The 25,312-nt window shown below is 37.8% G+C and overlaps 1 protein-coding gene across 1 annotated transcript in view; it reads left to right on the top strand.

The window, feature by feature from the left end:
* The window catches only part of USP9X (ubiquitin specific peptidase 9 X-linked), a gene marked incomplete at its 5' end in the record, with an annotated part of 84,234 nt that overhangs the window by 4,489 nt on the left and 54,433 nt on the right, over positions 1 to 25,312 (top strand). Inside the window, 11 exons of the mRNA XM_084264237.1 lie at positions 3,977 to 4,089; positions 4,827 to 5,045; positions 6,218 to 6,333; positions 6,574 to 6,825; positions 6,903 to 7,041; positions 8,608 to 8,760; positions 12,678 to 12,782; positions 14,254 to 14,460; positions 15,384 to 15,520; positions 20,655 to 20,788; positions 24,824 to 24,911. Of these exons, the coding sequence (XP_084120363.1) occupies positions 3,977 to 4,089; positions 4,827 to 5,045; positions 6,218 to 6,333; positions 6,574 to 6,825; positions 6,903 to 7,041; positions 8,608 to 8,760; positions 12,678 to 12,782; positions 14,254 to 14,460; positions 15,384 to 15,520; positions 20,655 to 20,788; positions 24,824 to 24,911 (1,663 nt within the window). The remainder of the gene's footprint in view (positions 1 to 3,976; positions 4,090 to 4,826; positions 5,046 to 6,217; positions 6,334 to 6,573; positions 6,826 to 6,902; positions 7,042 to 8,607; positions 8,761 to 12,677; positions 12,783 to 14,253; positions 14,461 to 15,383; positions 15,521 to 20,654; positions 20,789 to 24,823; positions 24,912 to 25,312) is intronic.

Here is a 25,312-nt window from a genome sequence, read left to right as displayed (position 1 = left end):
TGAAGAATAAACAGCTGTTGAATTACTTAAGTTTTATATTGCAGTCTGTAACTCATTTAGATTGCGAAGTAACAAAACCTAAAAAGCCCCCCACTAAATTTTTTAATTGGTTTTATATTGAGCATAATTTTCTAGTAGTTAGGGTTCTTAAGTAGCTTTACTTCTAGCACTGCCATGGCTATTGGCATTCTGGAATGACTGGGGTAATGGCTGTCTTTGTGACCTTGTCTATAAAATAAGAGTGATTATTTGCATTCTCTTTAATTGTTTTTCAGGAACTAAAATTGAAAGGGGCATAGCTGAAGTGAACTGAAATTACTCACAAGAATTAAATGTATTACCACTTTCCAAGTGCAAGGAGCTGGGCTGTGACTTGTGTTATGCCTACCAGATGCACTAATTTTGGAAGGTTATATTTTCATGTGTAGGCATCTGTGTATTATTCTTTGTTATGCAAGCCACGAGACTGTCAAATGGGAGCGGGCAGTTACTAGTGCAGTTACTTGTGAGTGGAAGAAAAACTATCTGAAAAATAGTGTTTAATAGCAAGACTGGTGTTTATCTTCACTGTAGTTCTGGAATGCTTATAAGAGGTTCTGAGTGTTGAGATTTGCTCCAGAAGTGTCATAGGGAGTTAGATGCTATAAATTTAGAAGTAAAGGGAAAAAAAAAAGTTGTGTTTTTATGTTGTGTTGGTTTTTTAATATCTTAGAGTATTCTCCACTATTTCTTTCAAATTGTCCCTTAAGAGCTCTGCACTGCTCCCTGCTTTTGTTGTGGATTTTATTGCTCTTAATATTTACATTAATTTTTTAACATACTGCCAAAACTTTCCAGTGTGACACACACACAAGCAAGATGCAAGGCAGTTTTTAGAATTCGTAGCTTATTTAAACTGAAGTGAGATTTTGTTTCACAACTTAAGCGTTCAGCTTTGATTCCAAATCTTCGTTTTTGATGAATTACAAAGGCTTACAGAGTGGAAAAGAGAAGAGGGGCAGGGCAGGCCCTAGACCCTAAAAAAATTTTTTTTAAAAAAGGGTATGTGCATAATCACATATGCCTCCAAAATCTAGGCTGCCCCATACTGGGGCTTGTTTCCAGCATCCTTTCTGAAGACTGTCTCTGAGTGATACACCTGCATTTCTGTAGGACCATTCTTGAGTTTCTTTCTGAAGCTGTATCTTCTGCATTTTCTTGAAATGGCTATTTTTAGCCTTCTGTGACTAAAATCTAAAGCAAGTACATCAGGTTTGTGTTATGTTCCAGACTTTGTTAGCCTGGTATTTTAGCTAGAATCAATTCAGTGAAATGAACTGTAGCAGGGCCAGTGTAGCAGGCCAGGGTCTTGGTGTAGGTGGTGACTCATACTTCTGATGATTAAGAGTTGTTCAGAGTCTGTCAGGATCTGAGTGTGACCTGTACCCACCATCCCCATGGGCAACTGTGGGTTTCCCTAGAGCTGATTAGCTCCAGGTCGCTGTCAGTACTGCAGGGACTGAGCCAACCCTTGCCAAGCTACTGAAAGGATTCTGTGCTGCACTTCCTGAGGCTCCAGGTGTGGGGAGGCTTCGCTGGCACAGTGCCACATGCCACAGTGTGTGGAGCCAGCTCTGCTCTGGGGTTGCAGTTACAAAGTCGTGTGGTCCAGAGTCTTGGAGAAGAGGAGCTGGGTGATTTTGGTTGAGGCCTCTGTGCTCCAAGCCAGTGATGTTGAATACCCAACACATGCGGCAGAGTTATTCACCTGCAGTTGCATCCAGACTGATATGTTTTGTGGACCCAGAGTGTTTCTGCTCTTGTAGCAGGGTTAATACACTCTGCATAGTTAATCTCTCAAATTGACCACTTCTTAAGTGCAAGTATGGGAATCATATGGCCCTCTCTTCTTCCCCTAGTCCCCAAATTGCAGCTCCCATATACTGTATGTTGCACATCACCTTTTCCTTTCATATTCACTTTTTTCTCTCTGTGTAATCCCTACTTTTCTCTGTACATTTAATTCAGGGCTGCATGCACTTAGTCATGTATTTTTCCTTACCCTTCTCTGCTTTCACAATTTGGACAACAGGGAGAAAAATGGCTGCTGGTGGTCTTACATGAGAGTTAGTGATACTGAATCTGATTCAAGCAGTAGGTGCCAGGTGGCTAGTGTAATTGCTGTTTCTCTTCTCACTCTCTTTCGATTTCTCTTACCGTTCTCAACCTGCTGTCCTGTGGGACTCCTGAATCCTGCTTTTGATGATACTCTGGTTCTTCTAGACATTGTGGGAGAAGGTAGAGGGTCATTGTGTGTCTGTGAGTCATACAAGTATCTTTATGGTTCTACGCCTTCCCTTTCTTTCCAACTTCAGTCAAGTACAGAAAGGCCAATGTATTTTGAAATACACTCTGTATTGGCATTCCTGAACTTGATTTGAAATGTCTGTCTGACTGAAGCTGGCTATTGTGGGTGAAGATGGTCAAGAATTACTTGAAAGTTTGACAGAGAAAGTTTCCATGTAGTATAGTGACACTCTTAAGGAGCATTAGTAGCCCTCAAGGGACGTGCTTTTAAATTGGTATTCAAGAACAAAATTCAGTGTTACATTTGGATTCAGAAAGGAGCCTATTCCCTAGGTCAGGTTGTGGCCTCATTGGATGCCCTTCCCTGTCCACTGTTTCGTGTAGGATGAAGTTGTCATCTAGTACCTCTTTGAGGAGTTAGTTTAATACAGTCCTTTGTTTATGGGAAATGCCTGAGGTGTAGGCAGTGCCCATCACTCTTCTCTTACAGAGCCATGTTGGCATTGCTGTGGCTTGTGGCCTTTTGTTACTGGTCCTGGGCAATTAGTGTAGGGATGTCTCCTATCCAGACTGAAAGCTACATAGGAAGATGCAGTGCAGTTTATTATACTTGTCCCCATAGCATATATCATGTACCTCTGGAAGTGATAAAGAAGGAACGCTGGAGTAGTTGTCAAGAAGGTGACAGGGGCTTTCTCCAATGATTTCTGATTATCTCAAGTTACCCAAGAGCTGTGGACACTGTAAGAGAATAGGCTGGCAAGCCCTGGTAGAGGGTTTGGAAAGGCTTTGTAGTATGTACCGACAAGCAGCAACCTCTGCTGCACAGTTGTTTGTGACTCTGAGGAACTTTTGATAATCCAAATCAACCATTCCTTAAACAGTGGAAGCTACTGTCAGGACACTGGGTGAAGGAGGTTGTGGGGATGGGTGTGTGGTGGTGGCAATATTTTTTGTGAGTCTGGATGCTGTAAGCTTGTTGAATGATAAGATTCTGATTGAAAATTAAACTGTGCAGGCAGGTTAGTTTTGTGATGTGCCCAATGACTTGCAGTGTTTCCAGTGTGTACTGATACAAGTTCAATATGTATTTCTGTTGACTTCTTAGCCTTATTTAGATTTTCTAACAACCTTTGAAGGGGAGATACAGAGTTCTTGAAATACTGGTCCAGTGTTAGGGTCTAGGTATGTAAGGTCCTGGCAGTAGAATGACAAGAAACTATACTTCAAGTAGGGTGAGAGACAGAAGGATTCATGTTTATTTTTGCAGGATTCTGAAGTTGAGCAGGTCTCATAATTTCTTCACTCAGAGTTTTATTGGTAGCAACTGAAGAGAAGAACATGAATGTGTAAATACCAGAATAATGGAAGATCAAGACTGTACTTACTGTTATTTTTGCTGCTGTATTTTTAAGTGATACTGGGGTGGAACAACCCTCCTATCATGTTTTTTAAAATAATTTTAAAATGCCATTTTTGAGGTGGCTTTACTAGAACGTTAATACATCAGATTTATGTAGATTCAAGCTTGTTTGTCTTTGTCCAAGGCTTCTCCTTTTAAAAGAATTCTGAAACTTTGAACATCATACCTTTGAAGTCCAAATGACTACTTTCAATATTTAAAAATTTAGCTTAACTAATGAAACTGCATAACTAATGGGTTGCTTTTTTCTATTCTGTTTTAAAATAGGCCTTGATGTCAAAAGTGAAGCATGCCAGCGATTTTTTCGAGATGGGTTAACAATATCTTTCACAAAAATCCTTACAGATGAGGCAGTGAGCGGCTGGAAGTTTGAGATCCATGTGAGTTTCTCAAGTTGTGTTTCTGAAAAGCGTAGTAATTTAAATGAAGGAGGAGACTGAGTCTCACTGAAACTCACCTCGACAGAGAACTGGGAGAACTCCTGTACGCATGGTTCTTGGTGGGGGCCAGAAGTCACACTTCTATCATTGTTTCATCTTCCTTGCCTCTGGTGTTTTTGGAAGGAAATACAAGTTGGGAGATAGGAAACTGAACCTTGTGTGTGCAGTAGTGCAGCTCTTGTTCAGCAGACTGTCTTTGGCCAGATGTCTGGAGACCTGCTGGTTTTTTGTGCGTGCCAGGACATGAGAACTTTTTTTGTAAAAGTTTTTTTGTAAAAGCTTTTAGCAACCTGCTAACTTCTGAATGTTTGTAGGAGCTGTGTGAATATAGAAACTACCTGTTGGATTGCTAGTCATATGCCAAATTAGAAACTTAAGCAAATTAAGATCTGCAAGAGAAATGAGTGAAGGAATGAAGGAAAAGTTAATAGTTCAGTGATGGCTCATGAATATCTCAACCAAAACTATTTGTTTCTTTTTCCTAAACTTGATCTTAACTGAAATCAGTTTGAAATTTGTTTAAAGCCTTTGTTGTAAGAAGTACAGATTAAAATGCAGTTTTGTACAATCTTCATGCAATTCTGCAGGCTAGGTACAGATGGTTCAGAGTTTGTAGCTCATACTCATTATACAGTCACCTGCAATAATCTTGGTTGGTTGTTGCTTTTTCTTAATAGAGATGTATAATTAACAACACTCATCGACTAGTGGAACTATGTGTGGCCAAGCTGTCCCAAGATTGGTTTCCCCTTCTTGAACTTCTTGCCATGGCCTTAAATCCTCACTGCAAATTCCATCTCTACAATGGTACTCGTCCCTCAGAAACAGTTCCTGCAGGAGTCCAGCTCGCAGAAGATGAACTTTACGCCCGTCCTCCTGACCCACGATCACCAAAGGTATGGGAGCATCTTCAGACTTTTAATTTTATGTTGTGTTAACCTGATTACTCAGAGGGGGGAAACAACCAACAACCCCGTCATTCTCTCTATCACTAAGGTGGCATGCTGCTTTTGACTTGCACGTGAAATTATGAATGGTTAAATTTCCCCTTCTAACTCTTTCAGTCTTTGGTCCACAATCAGTGTGTTGTGTGTTTCTGTGGCAAGCTGGCACGACTCTCTTGGAATGCCACTTGTACTGTATTAATTGGCTTGCTTGTATTTGCTAGTTGATGGATTTACTTTCTTGCTCAACGTGATTTTGTAGATGACATATTTTGAGGGAGAGATTATGTGATAAAGTAAGAATTTTCTCTCCCTTTTCTGAAAGTTCCCAGTGATGGGAAAACGCTTTGATTGGGCATGGGATGCTAGAGTCAGTGTGGGCTTGGGGGTTGATTTTGGTTTGGATTTTTTGAAGGGTTGGTGGGAGGGTGTTTTTGGCGGTCTTGGTGATGTTTTCAGGAGGGGTTTTTGTGTTCTGTTTGTTTTTGAACTGGCAGTGTGGATTTGCTAATGTGTTCTGGTTCTTGGGTTTGATACCGTCCCCCCAATCCCCTGAATTGTGCTAGAAATAGCTTTGGTACAGTTTCAGTAGCTAACCCAATTGTATTGTTGTTGATTTTCCTCATTTTTTTTTCCTTTTTAATTTTAGTAGAATGGCTAGCTATTGATATCTAAGAACGAGAGATAAATAACTTGGTGTCCTTGGACTTCCTTGCATTGCTAACCGCGTTTAGAAGAATGCTGTTTTGCATTCTTACTGTCTTCATATGTATCATTATCACCTGCAGGACTAGAAGAAAACACCAGAATCAATTGTGCTTTCTGTAGTAATTTAGCAGCCAAAGATGAAGCAAAGATGTTTATTCCTATGTATTTGATAAAATTCTTTTAATAACTAATATGCAACATCTGTTTTAATGTAACAGGAAAGATTGTGTTGCCTAAGCATTTCCTTAAAACTGAATTAAACTACGTAGGCAAGTTCACTGTGAATTCTGTTACTTTCTAGCAGCTGATTGTGTAAGGACTTCTTTTAAAGCAATTTTTTTTTTACTAACAAGTACTTGAAAGTTGCTAGATGATGATCTGTAAATGTCAGAAAATAACTTTGTATTATCTTGCAGGGTTGGCTAGTAGATCTCATCAACAAGTTTGGCACATTAAATGGATTTCAGATCTTGCATGATCGCTTCATGAGTGGATCAGCATTGAATGTTCAGATAATTGCAGCTCTCATCAAGTAAGTTTTAAAAACAATAATTTACATATTTTGAGAAGTAGAAGAAAAATTTTATATAATTGCAAAGCCTAATCTTTCTTTGAAGCACTTTCCTTCACTCCATTTTTTAAATAATTGTGTTTACTTTCAATATGTCATGTGCTTGGAAGTAGACTTGAGTTTCTTGAATGAATTGCTCTTTACTATCTTAATACTATACAAATGCCAATTATGGCTTTTTGTTCCCTTTTCTCTTTTCAGGCCATTTGGACAATGTTACGAATTTCTAACATTGCATACAGTGAAGAAATATTTCCTTCCAATTATAGAAATGGTACCACAATTTTTAGAAAATTTAACAGATGATGAACTGAAAAAAGAAGCGAAGAATGAAGCCAAAAATGATGCTCTGTCAATGATAATCAAATCTCTAAAGAACTTAGCTTCAAGAGTTCCAGGACAAGAAGAAACTGTAAAAAACTTAGAAATATTTAGGTTAAAAATGATACTTAGGTAAGATGCTACTCCTTGATCTGAGATGTTATTGCTGACTTTTTTTCCACACTTCTCATATTTAATATCTCTTTCAGGTTGTTACAAATTTCTTCTTTCAATGGTAAAATGAATGCACTAAATGAAGTTAACAAAGTAATATCCAGTGTCTCATATTATACTCATCGGCATGGAAATCCTGAAGAGGAAGAATGGCTTACAGCTGAAAGAATGGCAGTAAGTTCTCCTCTTCACCAGAATTCATTTCAATAGATTTTCTTCCTCCTTATTACTACTTGTAGAAATGGCTATATATTATGGATCCTACACACACTGCTAATTTTCAGACCTAGTGTTATAAACAGTAGGTATCACATTGTGGTAGTAAGTAATTTTAATAGTCTCCCTGTGAAAAATTGCTGTACTTCGAAGCTGTTATTTTCAGTGCTGCCAAAAACATGCTTTTAAAAGGGATCCCTGAATAGTATATGGTATTTAGATAGTGTCTTTAAAAAAATACCTGGGTAAAACAGGTGTGATGCATTTAAATGTTAGTGCCACTGAACCTAAAACATGAATGTTAAATAAGAATCTGGGTTTTGTGCTTTAAGTCATTTTTTCTCATGAGAGTTCTAAGTGATGACAACTGCTTTTCATGTTTCAGAAGCTGGATTGTTAGGTACAGAAAGTTCTAGATACCACATTTTTATTTTATATAATGTTACAGACTTTGTCTACTGTTTCATGCTTAAGTGCAAATGTAGGGAAGCATTGAAATGAACACTTGAAAAGTGGAAGTAAGGACAATTTTAATCTTTGTGAAATTTTGTTGTGTTGAAGTGGTTTTTGCAGTGCTCTGCCCCTTCTTTGTGACTGGCTACCTGTTCTGAGGTTTATAGTCTTCAGAAGGACTTCTGACAAAAAAAGGAAGACCACAGTTTGACTTTTTATAAGCAATAGGAGGAAATAAGTATCTCTCTTTTACATACTGCCTCTAGTTCAGCATCTCAGCCAAGATCTCTGCTTTTAAAATGAAAACTTTTGGTTTTCAGTATTTCACAAGACTAGCTTGTGTACTGCGAGTCTGTAATCAGGGATGCTGTTGGAAGGTACGGTGTCGTGTACGTTTGTTTTCTCAGTCAGTGCTCAAAGCACTCGCTGCTGTGCTTCAGTCAGAGGAGAAAATATATGACCCTCGTCTGACCATGTCAATGGTCAATGAAAAAAAATGCAGCTACTTAAATAAGGCCTTAAAATTTGCCTTTAATACAATTAAAGCATTTTGTAAAAATCCTCTTCAGTGGCAGTATGTAAATAATGTAACCTTTTTGTATTTCAGTCCTTGCTTATGCCCATTTTCTGATATGCTGTAGGCATACCAGTAAAGCCAGAAGTGTCTTAAACAATTTGGTTTTGATATTTAATGATTGTGAAATGAAAGAGAAAACAAATGTTTTTCAGATAAAGCTAACTGTACTTCCCACTGGCTTTTTATGTTTGAAGTTGCTGAAATGTTTTTATGCTTTGAGTTCATGATTTCAGTATGCCTGAAAAAAATACTTCCCCTTAACATATCACAGTGACTAGCATACTGGATTATTTTAAATGATGTGGTTTTTTTAAACAAGGAAGTGAAAGTTACAGATACTTTCCTCTTATACGGCATATTTCTCACTTTTCACAATTAGAATACCGTATATGAAAGCATTAATCTGTAATGGGTTGGAATTTTTCTTTTGAGCTGAAATACCAGTGACAACACTTTAATAATTTGAGATGGCATTCATTTCTTTTTCTATTCAGGAATGGATACAGCAGAATAATATTCTATCAATTGTCTTGAGAGACAGTCTTCATCAACCTCAATATGTAGAGAAGTTAGAGAAAATTCTTCGTTTTGTCATCAAAGAGAAAGCTCTCACTTTGCAGGATCTTGACAACATTTGGGCTGCACAGGTAAAGAATTCAACTGCTTGTCTGCTGCTGTCCAGGAGTGATCTTGTTTCTTCATGTTTTGAGAAGATGACTTGTGCTTATGCTTGGTGCTAGACAGAACTGAAGAAAACTTTAAAATTTTAAAATGTGAAATTGTTCTTTTTTGGGGTTCTGGTCTCAGAATTGTCTTCTCAAATGGCCTGTTTTTGTAGGAGTCAACTACACGTGTATCTAAAGTCTAACAGGACAAATTCAGAACATGGTGCAAAAGAGCCCTCATCATTGAACAAAGTCTAGATCATAAAACAACATGATACTTAGTGTTTTAAAATTCATTAAGAGTATGAACTGCTAATATCGAAGTTCTCCACAGTTGTATAATTCTTCCCTGGGCAGAGTGCTATTACTAAGGCTTATAATAATGCCTGGTCTAGAGGCTGTTTAACAACTTAGTGTTTTAATGATTATTTTTGAAAAACTAGAAATGATCGGTGAAGCTGGGCTTCCTAGCTGTGGGCTGCGTGAGTTTAGCACACACAAAGGGCAGCTGAAGAGAAAATCATTATTAATTATCGAGTAGACAGAAAATGAAAGGTCATTTTAGGATAGAAAAAAGCATGAGTACATATATCCTTGCTCATAAGTGATTGGTGGTGAAACCAACTTAATTGTACAAGTCAAACCCTTAGGCCAGTCTTTCAAGTGTGGGAAGCTAAATCTGGTTTCCACGGTAGAGAACTGTGCTGGTTTTGGCAGGGATAGAGTTAAATTTCCCTATAGAAGCTTATATGGGCCTGTGTAGGCAAAACAAAAGATTTACCTGTTAAACTCCTAACCTTCAACTTTTTTCACTTTCACCTTTCATGTTCTCTCCCTCCTACTGCTGTGGGGTGGGGAGTTGCCAACTGGGTTTAAGATGCAAGGGCTACTATAGGAGTTGGGTAGTAGTATTTCCCTAGCTTGCATGTGTTCGTTTCTGAAACTGTAACAGTTTGACCTGAGTGGACTTACAGAGGTGACCCTATTTTCAGGCAGGCTATTTTCAGGTTATATTTAAAGCACTTGGGACTAAAGGTGATGTAGTAGAGGGTTGATTCAAGATCTTCAGTGTTTTTTTAGACTAATTTCATAATCTATAAACTTCAGTCCCACCATGGTGGTAACTATACAGGTTAAAATTCAAGAAAGCCTTTGTTTTCTCATTAATCCCTAAGTCCTGTTTAGAAATTTGCGTCATGTAAGAGTAACACACCGATTGCTTGAATTAAAGTCTGTGATCATACTGTTAGTTTTCAGCATGTGGTCCTTAGCCCTTTCCAGACTGTCAGCTAAGAAGCCTGTGGAGAAAAAAAAATTAAGAAGTTAACTTGCTGTTAGAAGGCTTGTATTAGCTATATTAGAGCCTCACCTTCTGTAAGAAAAAAATCTGAAACTTGGAGAAAAGTCTTCCAATAATAATGCCCGGAAATGGGACACGTGGATAAGCTGGTTTAAGTCAAGTGTTTTTACTCTCCCAGAAAATGAACGAGTGGTGCAGCCCTTAAAAGATAGGGACAGTCCAGCCTGGCAGTGGCCAAAAAAAAAAGTTTAGGAATAAATCTCCCATATTCTTAACCTGGCTTTCAGTTAGGTAGTTGCCACAGTGCGCTTGCTACAGCTCTTCCATGGGTTGGGATTTTTTCTGATTGTTCGGGGTTTGTTTTTTCTTTGAGTGTGGTGGTTTTGATTTGGGTTTTTGAGTGTATGAAAGTTGAATTCAGTAAGTATTGTTCAGGTAGATGATTTCTCTGTGGCTTTGACCATGGAATTAAAATGGACTAAAAGGCAAGAATGCCAAAATCTGCTAATACAGACCAGTTTTTGCCAACTCCACTACTCCCCATGTTTAGTAGTTTTTAGAAGTTCTTATTAAATGACTGCTTCTAAGAGCAGCTGGAGCATGAAATTCAGTAGCGAGGCGTTGATTTACTGTGTAGCTTTATATAACTAGCAGGCTATTTTAGCTCTGGCTCAGTGCAGCAATGGTGTGGTTTTGCTTTCAGGCTAGAACTGTTATGTTGCTGCCTGGGTTCCGAAGGTGAGCGTGCACAGATCTACAGTTGATATGGAAGTGTTCTGAGAATCTCAGTATACACCTAGAATAAAAATCAGTAGTTTATGAAAAGTACTAAAATAATGCTGTTTCTGCCTTTAGAAGGCCGTGTAAGTTTCATCAAAGTGCTTGTGTCTTGCAAAGTGAGTCCTTGCAAAATCAAGGTGTGTTTGATTCAAGGAATAAGGTTGGAAGTCTCTAAAGGCAAGCTTTAAGTTGTGGCCTGTTGAGCTGCCAGGAAAGATCAAGCTAGACAAGAAATAAAACTGCAGATGTTTGTGTCGGAGCCTCCTTAGTGATATTCTGAAAGCATTTAACTGGAACTTGACATGTGGAGCACGGCAAGCTTACAGTTCACACACCAGGTTCCTTACCTCCTCCTACTGTCTTGTACAGCTTCCCCAGCCTTTTCTGTTCTTCAGAGCTTCCCCATGTCTGCTTAAAAACCTTGCAAGACAGGAGTGTTGTATGCCTGACCCCACCCCTAAGTAGCTGGGCTCCTTTAATTTTTTATATTGTAGATGCACTTTTTGCTCTGTGTGCTCTCAGTTTTTCTTTCTATCCAGGAAATGGACTAGTTAGAGAAGAAAATTACGTAGTATTTTGCAAAATCAAGTGGAGTAAGTGGTTTAGTAATTCTGTCTCTCATAATCTGACCGATAACATGGAGATAAATGTTACTATTTAAATTCACTGTTTCAACAGACATATTTATGGCACCCTGTAAAGAAGTTGTGGCACAGCACGTAGGAAAGCTATTAGTATCTCCTTTTGTTTTTAAGTGAACTACTGATACAAGCTTTTAGAAGGAAATGAATTTCAGAACTGCTCATGCATGCATTATTAATACTGTGCAAGATTAATTACATCAGAGTTTGATTTCTAGATAGTTGTTTGGCATTCTTTTAGTCTACACTTACAGGAAATTTTACTAAAGTAAACTAGCTATTGATTGACATCATCCAAAATTCTTGGTTTTGAGTGCAAAATTACAGTATGGGATGCATTTTCCATGGGAAGGAAATTTCCTTCTTGCCCACAGTTAAAACTGAGCTACCTGTTTTATCCGAATTTCTTCCTTCTGAAATGTTATATACCAAACTCTAATGTAAAACAGTATCTAGTATGTAACTCAACATCTTGCCATTAGTTGTGTGATTGTTACTTCAGCATCTTATAAGCTGCTGGACTTGAAAATGTTGTCTGCCAACAAGCTGTTTGTAATAAAAGTCTTTAGTTTCCTGTGAATCCACTAGCACAAAGGAAGTTCTTCAGCCTGAGAAACTATGTGGAAAAACTAAAAATTGGTTTACAGCTTGAAGCATCTCATAAAAATTAATTCAGGAAGTGAATTTAGAGTCCTTTCTTAAAAATCCCCCCACCCCCCAAAAAAACCCAAACCCAAAGCGAAACAAAAAACAAACACCACCCAGCAAAAAACCCCACCACCAAACAGAAAACACAACTCTTAACTACATTAAATTAAAATACTTGTTTCTAAGTTAAAATTTTTTAGACTCTGTGGTCTACTGTCCCATCGTGATTTTGTTAAAAAATAAATGTATCTTATTATTTTTACTATAAAAAGAAATTTAGAACATAAATACTGCAATATTAATATTCTAAATAAATAGTTGTGTACATCCTTAGACATACAAGGGAAATTGAGATACTGTGACTTTCCAGTGAAGTAAGTGTTGAGTTTGCCATGCTGCTCCCGCAGCATCAGCTTTATTCTCTGGTCACTTCAAACAGTTGTCTTGTAAAAATGATGTAGGATGTCTTGCTGCTTGGATTAATACGGATTGTAACAAATGGTGGTGGATTCTTTTTGTTGTCTTGACAGGCAGGAAAGCACGAAGCCATTGTAAAAAACGTGCATGATCTCCTTGCAAAATTAGCTTGGGATTTCTCTCCTGAACAGCTTGATCACCTGTTTGATTGTTTTAAGGTAACTATGACACATTGTTCTGGAAATGGGTTGAGAAGTTGGATTAGATTTGTGACTCCTCAGTGTCTACTTCCTCCTTATTTTAGATATGGACAATTCTCTTCCGTTAAAAGACTTCTTAATGTGTATAGCAAGAGCTCCTAGTATTTAATATTAGAAATGCTAGACTGTGCTATTCTTTAATGAATGTTCATCGCGAGATTTTCGATTTGCATCCTGTCTAAAGCAAAGACCAATTATGCTAGTTAATTGACAGTTTTGTTTTCTGGTTTAAGCGCATTTGGATAATGCACATCTGTTGAGGCCTGTAGTACTAGAGACATTTAGCAATCCTAGGAATATTGGATTTTTAAATAAAATAACTTACTTGTACTAAATACCTTTTGGCAGTCGATCCAGATCATTAAGCGTGGGTAGTTCAGTGAATAATGTTTTTCTACTCACATTAGAGTAGGTTTCATCAAGGTTACCGGGCATTGCTGCTTTTGATCTCAAAGTAGAGGAGGAGATCAAGGACTTCGTTTTCCCACTCCCCCAGCTTCCTCTTTATCATCTAATAATTTTTTGTCTGGGTAACAACAGCTATAGAGCCAAACTGTCTCAGGAAGGTAACGTCGAATGTTTATCATCTCAAAGTGATTTAATTGAAATTGCGAAACAAATTCTTGGTGAAAGTTTGTTGTTATTCACTGGATTTTTTTATGTGGGCTAACATTAACATTTGGAGCTTCCAGTAGTGGTGGTACTCAGCTTATTTTCCTGTTTCACTTCTAGGAAGTGGCCTGTTGTACTAGGAAAATGCAAGCCAGCTTTGTAGACTGTTCCCTGGTTTTAGAAACCAGGTTTTCTCTTACCAGCAATTTGTGCTCCCAGTAATGGAGGTGTCCTAGTTTGGTAAATTTGGGTCTAAATCCACATACTGAAATAAATGCTGAGGAGTTTGACGTGTAAACTGTCAGAAGCTGTGTCTGACCTCAAGAGGTGGTTATGAAGTAATGTTGTATTAGAAGCTTACCCAGAAAAAGGTTAAATTAATGCAGAGGATTTTCGTTTCAGTAAGATTCAGAGGCACCAGTGATGTTAAAATTTTATTCATTCAGTGGTTTTAGGTAATTTAAGTCTATTAAGTGTAAGTGCAGGAGTTTTGAGAGAGTATTTGCAAGAAACAGCTGAGTCCACTCTGCTTTCACTGTTGGTTACTTTGTCAGTGGTAATACTAACTTACAAGCACATTTGTGATCTGTCTTTTTAAAGTCTAAAGTTTGAATACATTTTAATTGTAAAAACACTAGGAGAGCTGTTCAGTTGTCTGACGTGTATTGATCTAATGTGCTATTCATTTTTAATGAGAAGTTAATGTGAAAGTTCTTCATATAGTTGCATCATTTCATTGTTGCATCACTTGTTAATGGTGCGGGTTGTGTGTGGGATTAAAAAGACGACTAGTTTTCATATCACAATCTTTTCTTAGGCAAGTTGGACAAATGCAAGCAAAAAACAGCGGGAGAAACTACTTGAGTTAATTCGTCGTCTTGCAGAGGATGACAAGGATGGTGTGATGGCTCACAAAGTGCTGAACCTTTTGTGGAATTTGGCTCACAGTGATGATGTGCCAGTTGATATCATGGACCAGGCTCTTAGTGCCCATATTAAAATCTTAGATTACAGCTGTTCACAGGTGAGTTTCTGGTATGTTCTGTGGCAAAATCACTCTGTTTCCTTCTACTTCCCATGAAAAATAGAAGGGATTTTGTAATTTCATAAAAGTGTTCCTTATAGATTTGTATTATTCTCCCAACATTTGGGTATTTCAAAAACGTTAAGGAACATATTTTAAATAACAGTTTGTACTTGAGTTGAAGATTATGAAATGTGTCAGTTTACCTGCGGTGGATGACATACCATAATGACCACATTGGAGGAACTGGAAAAGAACCAAACCAAAGCTCCTGTCCTTGCTTTTTTCTGAATTAGATTATGCTAATTTGTTTGGGTGTTTTGGGGTTTTTGTTACGGGTTTTTTGTGTGCTTCTTGGTTGTTGGTTTTGTTTGTTGGTTTTTTTAGAAAGTCCTTATATGTCTGATTAGAAAGGTCCTAGCAAAGCACAGTGAAAATTGTTACACACTCTTCCTTCCCCACCCAGGCTTCTGTGGAATTCCTCCAGAATAGTAATTCACTGTGCTTCAAAATTAATCCCTTATCTGTTTTGACAGCCACCGGCATGTTCTGTTTCTTAATTGTTAAGAAACAGTTTCTCATTGTGCATTGCTATTTTATAGCTGTTTACTCTGAATACAGGTGAGCAGAAAGAAATGAAAGCGGGAAAAGAGCAAATTATTTAAGCACCCAGGGTGCTGCCTAGCTACAGCTTTTCTTAACTACGTACTGAATGCCTCAGTGCATGCAGGCAGAGTTTGCAAGGCACTGCTAGCTTCTGCCAATCTATCTGGCTGGTCAGATAATTTTGTTAGGCTCCTGTGCTTCAGAACTCGGTTGATCTGGTATTTATGTGGCTTTGTGTGTTGCGCCTTGGGAACAAAGGGAGCGGGGATAGTTTCTGCAGCGTAGGTGGTTTTGATTGTGGACGTTTGTTCCCTAAGGATCGAGACACGCAGAAGATCCAGTGGATAGATCGCTTCATAGAAGAGCTTCGCACAAATGACAAGTGGGTCATTCCTGCACTGAAACAGATCAGAGAAATCTGCAGTTTGTTTGGGGAAGCACCACAGAACTTGAGGTAAAGTTTTGTCTGTTAAAAGTTAAATGGGTTGGAATGAGGCAAATTTTACTTTGTTTTATTTTTTTTACAAGAGGCAGGGAATGCTTAGGTGAAATCATAACGTGTATCTGAAGATGTTCTTCAGTTTGTTTTTAATGTGTATAAATTGCTTCTAAAAATTCAGACACCTAGGTTCAATGAGAGAGCACTGTTTCCTCAAACATGCTTTTAATAATAATCTTTAGAATAGTAATCAGGTTTGTGGAAGATCTGGGTTTGGTCTTGTTACGCATGGACTTCCTTGCGTAGCAGTAGAACTAGCTTACTAAATATATTTCATGTGCATATGTGTATGTATGCACATGCATACACACACACAAAGATACCCACCCATCCCTGCTCTTTGACAAAAATGTATACGTGTCATGTAGTCTATTTATTTGCAAATACAGGTGACGCTTTTTTTTTTTTGTCTGGGGTAAAATACTCTACTGATACTTTCTCCTGAAAGGAAGAGATTAGAAATATGTTGGGTTTGTTTTATTGTGGTTTACATATGTTTGGTTTTGTGGGTTTTCTGGGGAATTTTTAGGTTTTGGGTTTTTTTTTAAAGGAAGAAAAAACCTCCATCACTTGGTCCATTTGGACTTGTTAAAAAATATATGTTTATTTTCATTATTGTAAATGTCTTCTCAGTACAGAAATATCTGATATTATTTGCCCCAATGGTTTTTTTTTTTGTATTCACATCAGAATTTTTGCAGGTTTCACAAAACTCTTGTTTGCGTATCAGTGTTGCATAATTGCTTTGTTTTAATTCTTGTACTGAAGTAAGCTCTTCAAATCAGTATTGCTGTTAGTCTCCTAACAAGAAGGATCAAGGCAGGGAAAGTTGAAAAAAATAAGCCTTCAGTTTACACAATGCTATCTTTTTGCTGATAACTGTTTTAAGAAGCTGTTATAATAGTACATTCCTAGCTTTTGGAGATTTCCTTATTCACTTAGTTTACAACATTTCTCTCATATTTCATGACATTTTAATCCTTTACAGTTTCACATTACTGATTGAGGTTTTTCCAACAAGATTACAAAGTGACCTGCTTGTTAGCAAATAAGACTGTTTTCTATGTCTTGGAGTCCTCGACCCTTTTACATGCTGTGAGATCCAGCTACCTGGTTATTTGTGGCAGTTGTTCAAATTGGGTGCTCTTTTGAGCTCAGTGTCTTAACAAAGAGGCTTTGCTTTAAATAATTATTGAAGCAGAGCTCATTCAAGGCACTGATTAAGTTTCTGCTCGGAATTAATCTTGGGAGGACCCTAACTTCTTCTGATTGTGGAAATTTAGGTTCCTTGTCTGATACATTTTAAGTTCCTTGTGTAGTATATGTACAGTTAGATGGCTTGAATACCTCTCCTTTTTTTGGTGGGGGGGAATTGGTTTGGTTTTTTTTTTTGAGATCATCTCTTCCATCCCTCAGATTTCAGGGAAGTCTGCATTGCAGTATGTGATAATACCTAGTTTTTATGCAAAATTCAAAAATGCATTTAGCAGGAAAATAAACTTTGAAGGTTTTCTTCAAGGGGCTTAAAGACCTCTTCCTATGGAGAAACATTTGTTAGCAAGATACTGTTGGGAGGGTTTTTTTCAGTCAGGTGGTATTACTGCCCAGCTGACTGAGAAACCTAGTGAGTGAAAACACAATTTTCAAGTTATCAGTGACTTTCCAGCCCTTTGAGTTTTCTGATAACTCTGAACATTGATACAGTTTGGAAATTGCATTGCCTGTCTAATACGTGTTCCTGTCAGCTTCCTTATCTGACTTGATGCTTAAACTCTTAGCATCCTTCTATAATTTGGATTACAAAATACATAAAAAAATGTTTGTGACAGCTGCCTCAACAACATTTCCCAGAGCTGCTTGCGTGCAACATGCATCTCATAATCTATATACTACTCTTCTGAGGTGGTTCAGTTGATTGGCTTCAGCAATTAAAAGTTTGGTCCAAAACAACTAAGGCTGCTGATTCTTGGCAGAAATAACTATAAGTTATCTTATGCCACTGGCTCCTCCATTGAGGAGGAGGATTTAATTGTTGCTCTTTATTCATGCATTTGAGCAGAGTGACAAATTAGTAATACAGTTGCTTTGGCAAAATCTAACTCCCTGACCACAAGTAAAAGCTACATGTGTCAGGGAGTTTAACCAGAATTGCAACAGCATGAGAAAATGATACATGGATACTTATTAAGGAATAGTTGACTTTATTACTCACCATACAGACTTTTGGTGTATAGGTAATTAGCCATCCTAATTTTCAATGTGTTGGTTGATAGAGGTAGAGCCTCCTATAGGCTCATTTCAAGCACTTAAGCCTGACCTATATCTACTTGAGCAGTCTAAGATTGGTCTCCTAAATTACTTGCCCAGAGGAATTAACTAAACTTTGGGAGTACCTGCTGTAAGAGCTTAGGGCCTTTGTTAGTGCTTTAAGGCAATAATTCCAGTCAATTTTTGGCCTAAATAGGATTTGGGGGTCTAGTCACTGCTATTTGGACCTTCAATGTCTACTTCTATTGGTGCATAGCATTTGTCTAGAGGAACAACTCTCAACTTTAAAAGGTGAATTAATGTGCAGTATTACATTGGGTGAGTTACAAGTGCAGAAAAATATTTTTTCAAAATCCATTTAAATAAAATTGTTGAGAATTTTGCCTTTGTCACTTTGCCAATATTTTTCTAGTAAATAAGCATGAATTACAACTATTAAATGTCTTTTTTTAGTATTTCCAAAGTCCTTTTACACCTATTTAAAAACACTTAATTTTTTTTCTTGAACATTGGCTTTTTAGTTAGAAACACGATGAAAAGAAGAAAAGTTTTTGCCGTTAACTTCAGTTCTTCATGTTCCTCAGTTATTACTAAAGGCAACTAAAGGCAAGAGTCCTTATTGGCAACGTCATTATTTAACGTAATCTCAGATGCTTAGGGAATAATTCTGTAGTTGCATGTGGAGTTTGCTTTCATTCTAGAAAGCGTGCTAGAATGTCTTGTCAGATCAGCTTTTTTCTGTGTATAAAGACAGCCTTTGACTCCGTCCTAGCAGATGATCAAAGTAACATCTTATATATTGCTCATAAATGCTGCATAACAACTCACAACTCGTAGCTGATAACTAGTTCTTAATACTATTCAACTTTTAGAAGTGTTTGCTAATCACTAAGAATCCATGTGGCTAAATTTACTATTGGTGCTTCTGCTTAAGAAAAGTAAGAAATGTCTAGTGAAGATGTGTTTAATCTTCTGCCAGTAATGCTTTCCTTTTGTGATTCTGGGTCAGACTGATACAAGCATGTAGTGGTAAAAGTATATAAATACGCATACCAGTAGCTTGATTCAGCAAAATACCCTGACTTGCTTCTGCTTATACCTTAGTTGTTTCAGCATATGTATTTCCCAAATAGTCAGTGTTCTCACTTACCATGATGCTTTGTAAACGCATCTCTCTAGAGGTAGCCACTGAAACAGACACATCCAATCTTTTGCTGGTTTTGCTGACAGTTTATGCTAAGCAAAGGGGGGTTGCTGGAGCTGAAATGAAGTCTAATTGGGAAGTTTCTCAAAGGGAAGCAGACTTCTGGGTAAATGAAATCCTGTATGTTTTCTTCCTCCATGCTTCCATCTCCAACAAATGTCTGTTTCTCTGTTTTTTTTTTTTAACACAATTTGTTTTTAAGTGCCTCTTTCAAGCTCTTTTGGAAAGCTCTGCATTTTATGAACTTTAATCTTTTGAAGACCTCTGCATAGCAGGCCAAATTCTCTTGCAGATAACAAAATTATTGGAAAGGTGCTGGTAGTTGCTGTAGATTAAACCCTGATTGGCACTGGTCTCTGGCCCTGGTGAATCAGTTAATCTGTTAGTGAAATCTGTTGTTAGCCACCAGATCATAGTGGCTGATGCTGGAACTGGGATTTCTTGCCTTCCCTACAGTCCTTAAAAGGGGTTGTGATACCCTAGAGTGCTGTAGGCCGTCTAGTATGATGACCTGCTTTCCTGGAAGGAGCGAGCAATGCTACCTGTAATCCATTCAGCTAATTCTGGGCTCTATTTTCTGAAGCATTGAAGGAAAGGAGAACAGTTCTGAAATGTCATTTATATTTGTTCAGGGCAGGCTGAAGGTCAGCTGAGTGGTAACACAATGAGGAACACCTTTTTTCTTTCCTACACGCTCCCTCCTCTCCTCCCCCTTTTTTTTTTCCTTCTTATTACCATGGAGGAGCAGTGCAAGTCTGCGTTGTTTATGTAGCCAAAATCAGTGCTCTGATCTACAGCAGTTGAGACTTTTGAGTCCATTCTGTGGGTGTGATTCGTCCACAAGTTCTGGAGTTTGGTAGTGTTCATGGCATGTGGATTTTGGACTGAAGCTCGGTATTTTCCCTTGCAGTTTACGTAGGTAATCTAAGTATATCTAGTACCATTTCAGAGAACCTTTTTCAATCAGATCTTAATATTAGACTTAAATTATCATCTAATCACCTGAACTTTTATGTTTTTCCTTAGATTCTGCATAACTGTGATTTTTTATGTACTTTTTAAACTTTTTTTTCAGATAGATAACGTTAGAAAAAACAGTGCAGAGCTGTGCAGGTTTTTTAAGTATCAAAAGAATTGGGGTGTGTGATCATTGGTCAGTGCTCTTCACTATAGTTAAGACTGTGAACTTTCATTATGATTATTGACCTAGTTTTACTTAGTGTTTTAGTATCAGAAGAAACTGGGGTCATGCATATTGTAGTTATACTACAGTTGAGGATCTCTATCTTCACTACGCAGTTTGTGGGCAGGTATTTCTTTTCCTGTCATGCTGCAGATGTTTTCCATGCAGCATACTGAGCTCTCAGAGTGCTTTGATATTTTTCATGCATACTGTAACTGTATAATTCTTGTTAATTAACTGCTTTTAATATCTGGTAAGAACTGTTGATGTTTCAGAAGAACAAAAAATACTTTCGGTGACTTAATGTGCTTCTATTAGAAATCTTTTAGGAAACCCTGGAACTTGCATCAAAGATGAGTTCCTTAAATGGATTTCTGAACTGTTAGGTGCAAAATATCTCTGCTTTTCTTCTAACACTTGTATTTTAATTTCAGTCAAACTCAGCGAAGTCCACATGTGTTTTACCGACATGACTTAATCAATCAACTTCAGCACAATCATGCCCTAGTTACGTTGGTTGCAGAAAATCTCTCTGCCTATATGGAAAGCATGAGGCAGTATGCTAAAGGTAAGTTTTTTTAAATAAAAATTGCCTCATAAATAGGGTATATGAAAACTCCAGTTGAAAATGGATTCTAAAGTAAGTTCTTCTAATTAAATAATTATTAAATTTGCTTCATTTATAAGCATTTGTGGGGCTGATAGTCTTTGTGGTGTCTGATTGGACAAGAAATGGTTAGAGTCTAGACATTTTGTTTCATAATGGAAAAAGTGTTGTTTCTTGCATCAGAATATGGGGAAGTGACACCTGTGGATTGATAAACGTCATCTCATCTACTTAAGGTGGTTATTTTTGTGGAAAGTCCTAATAACTAATTTTTGTCCCACCTCTAGATTAGAAATTTTTGTAGGTTGTTAAGTCACCTGTATTGGAAGGCAGTGTTTAGAATTTGTCATGGAGAAGGATGTTAAACCACAGCGATACTGTTTATCATGCAACTCCCATTTCTGTTTAGTTGCTTTCTTGTGGCATTTGTTAGCAGTGACACCTCAGCAGTGCATAATGTTAGTATTATTCCAGGCTAAAGTCAGCCTTCACTGACGAGTTGACTCTCTTGTTCTGTATTAGCTTTCTAGCTAATAGGCAGAAGTAGGGACATGAAGAAGAACGATGGATCAGGAAACTCCTCGTTACACCAGACTGCGTTACTTACTTTATTAAGTTAAGCAGGAGATTTACATCTGTCCCTTCCTCACCCCCATCTACGTTACTGAATGGAACTAGGGACTGTTCTGCCTCAACATCGTAACACCCTACCAGCCTTTCAGTTACATCTCAAAAATGCCACGTTATGTGTGTCACAGTGCCGATTGTTCAGAGAGGACAGGGTATCTGCACATTATAAAGTGTATGTGTGTGTCTTCCAATGCTTGGTATGTAGTTCCCTAGATACCATTAACTTGTGGATTCATTTAATTTTGGAGTATCTTACATCCAAAATACATCCATGAAGACTTGTTTGAATAATGGTGCTATGTGAACATGATAGCTTCAGCCAGGTATGGGTCAGTGTGAATAATGTTTAAGCTAAATCTGCGTTCTTGCATTCTGCAGCTCTGTTTCTCTATTCAGGAATACATGATTGGGGTAGTACTCTTAAAGTTCTGTAATGATTGCATTGTACTAATTAATGTTAAAAGAATACTAAATACTTTTTCTGTTCTGAAGATCTACTGTCTTAGGCTTAGCCTTCTTCAGGAAGGTGAAATAGAACAAGTACTACTTAATATAACTTCTGTAAGCTGTTGGAATGCTCTTTAACTTTGCTAAAGTGATAGAAAAATGCAATTTCATTTATAACAAACTTTGCATCCTAACTATGTGGATAACTTAGAATCTGTTATTCTTTCTTTTACTTGGGCTTTGGACAGCTATAGAGTCTGGGGTTTGGCCTCAGGGTTTGAAAGGAAACATAAACAACTATATTCTAATGCAGTGTTGCCTTTGTCTAAAAATATCCCACATGTATTATTAATGCATGAACTGTTATTCATTAATTTCAATTATTTTTGAACTCTGAAGCCAAAAGGTCATTTTTGACAATATCTTTTAATACCAAATTGTTGATGACTTTGGTAGAAAAATTAGGTTGATGTCTTGCATGATTCTTAGTTTGTGCCAAAAAAATGCATCCCGTTGCTTTGCCCCTCCCCAACTATAATAACTCAGTACAGCAGTGATAGAGACACCTTCAGCACGGTAGGAATTATGAGTGTGCAAAGAGTTGAAATTTAATCTAATTACCAAGTGATTAAATCCTGCATTTTGAGATGAAGCTGCTGCAGAGCTTACACTCGTTTGCATCAGAACACAAAACCAGATGAACAACAGTGTGGATTTTTTATTATTAGAGGCTTTATTGCATGATTAAGGGCAGCCAGAAAATACCTTGTAATGTTCCAGATACTGCACTAGGACTGCAATACCCAGTTCTTGTGCAACTTCTCTTTCAGTTTCATTTTTATATACGAAGTAGAGCAGAATGCAGAGAGCACTGTGAAGTTTGCCTTCCTGGAGGGGGAGAAAAGATGCAGGGGGATGAGAGGGAGTCAGGGAAGGAAATAAATGAAAGGAGAAGGAAGATGATGTTTGTGAGGACAGAAAAAGAACTGGACAGCTATAGAATTAAGGTGATTGAAACAGAAAAGTCAAGGCAAACAACCAAACAGCACAAGTCAAATGACATATGAAAAGTTGCCCACAGATCTTTTTGGCAGTTATCACCACAATTACTGTGTGATTTGTGATTATTTTTTATTAATTTTGAATTTGCCATATTTTTTATGTTTTTTGAAGGCTTCCGTAGTTGTATTCTGTGATGGAGATCAGTGTTCCTATTCTTCTGTTACTTGCTAAAGCATATTCTTTTCTATCATACTCCCTGTTACATGTTTACATTTTTTAGGTTAAAGAAAAGCCTAACCTGTGTTTCAGAATTTTTTCCCTGATCTATGATTTTCTCTTCTACTGAACTCAACCTTGTTATCATGAACAAGTGTCATGAAATAAGAATGTGTAAGGCTGAAAGGGAACTTTAAAGGCCATCTAGTCCAACCCCCCCTGCAGTAAGCAGGAACAGCTTCACTAGATCAGGTTCCTCAGAGCCCCACCAAGCTTGACCTTGAATACCTCCAGGGATGGGACCTCCACTACTCTCTGGGCAACCTGTTCCAGTGATCTGCCCATCCTCATAATGAAGAACTTTTTCCTAATATCCAACCTAAATCTCCCCTTTTTTTATTCTAAAACTATTGCTCCTTGTCCTACTGCTCCATGTCCTTGTAAGCAATTTTTCCCCAGCTTTCTTATAGGCACCTTCAAGGTACTGGAAGGCTGCTATAAGGTCCCCCCAGAACCTTCTCTTCTCCAAGCTGAACAAGCTGAACTCTTCTCAGCCTGCCATCACAGCAGAGGTGCTCCAGCCCTCTGATTTTTTTTGTGGCCCTCCTCTGAACATGCTCCAACAGGTCCATGTCCTTCTTGTGTTGAGGGCTCCAAAGCTGGAACACAGTACTCCAGATGAGGTCTCACCAGAGCAGAGGGGCAGAATCACCTCTCTCAATCTGCTGGCCACACTTCTTCTGATGCAGCCCAGGATGTGGTTGACCTTGTGGGCTGCAGATGCGCAGTGGTGGCTCATGTCCAGCTTCTCATCCATGAGTAACCTCAAGTCCTTTACCTCAGAGCTGCTTTCAAGCACATCTCCTAACCTGTAGCAGATCAAGGTAGTGCAAGTGCAGATCTAGATTGTATCCTGTAATTAAAAATCAACAGAACCCCACCCCACTGAACAGAACCACACCAAAACCAAGTTCCTATGTAGCAATCAGCTGAATGTCACACAAAATAGCATGCTGAAGTTTGCTTGCCTGCCTTTCACATTACTCAGATACTTCTCTTTCACGCTTGCCAGTATTACAGGTGATCATTTTTTTGTAGTTGCAAACTCACAGTAAATGAAGTTATTGTATACTCTCTTCCTCTAAGTGACATCGTGTATGTAGCTACTTAAAAAGGTGCTAAAGAACTGCAGTCATGACTTCCTCTAGAGAGGAAAAACCTTAAGAATAAAAACGTGAAATTTTGGAAACAATGCTCTGTAATGAAATTAAAGCATCCTGAGTGAAAACACTGGGTAATCTGAGTCACGTGCTTGACATATTTTTGTTTTAACTGACTTCTGACTTCAAACCGACTACTTGAAATAAGGAAAAATTGATCCAAGTAAGTGGAATGCAGGTTTTTAATGGTTCTGTAATACTTTCTTTGTACTGAATGGTGAGCACATTTATCTACGTGTGTAGTGTTGTGTTAATTATAAATCTCAGTAGTCTCTGTCTGCACCCATTTTAATGTAGGAGGAAATGCTAACAGGTAGCAGGCTGCTGGAAATTATTTTCATATAAATACTTACTTGAAAACCAATAAATTATCAATGGCTTTAATTATACTCAGCTTAACAAGTCTTCAAAAATGTTGTGTCTCTTAAAGTCAGCGTGTCTTTTCGGAATGTATTGTCTGATAATCTTTTTGTATTTACAGAGCATGGTGAATATGATCCACAAACTGTACGACCAGGAAGCAGATACAGTCACGTGCAGGAAGTACAGGAGCGACTTAACTTCTTACGGTTAGTCCTAACTTGATTCTTTTACTTCTGTAAGAATACTTCAGATACTTTAAAGAAGAATAAACAACTCCGTGTGTCTTACCTAGCTTTAAGTTACTGTATCCCCTTCTTTCAAAACTGTAATGTGAAATACACTGACTGGTTTTGTTTTGTTTCGGATTGCTGTTTTTTCCCAGAGAGCTTCTATGCTAGTACTGGAATATTAAAATAAACTTTATTAGGATCATTATTATTATTAACATTTATTAGGCTCTGATTCTGCACTAAGATTTGTATGGGCTTTGTCTGTCTGTGTACAGAACCCTGCTTACTTGAATCCAGTGTACATACAGATAGAGTTACATACATATTGGGGTAACTTAGCTGAAAATTTAAAATAATTTATGTAGGGATATGTTCTT

Source organism: Gallinula chloropus (assembly GCF_964237585.1).
Source record: "Gallinula chloropus genome assembly, chromosome: 1".
Taxonomy (NCBI): Eukaryota; Metazoa; Chordata; class Aves; order Gruiformes; family Rallidae; genus Gallinula; species Gallinula chloropus.
Note: the sequence above shows the minus strand (reverse complement) of the source record. Positions and strands in the feature narration are given on the sequence as shown.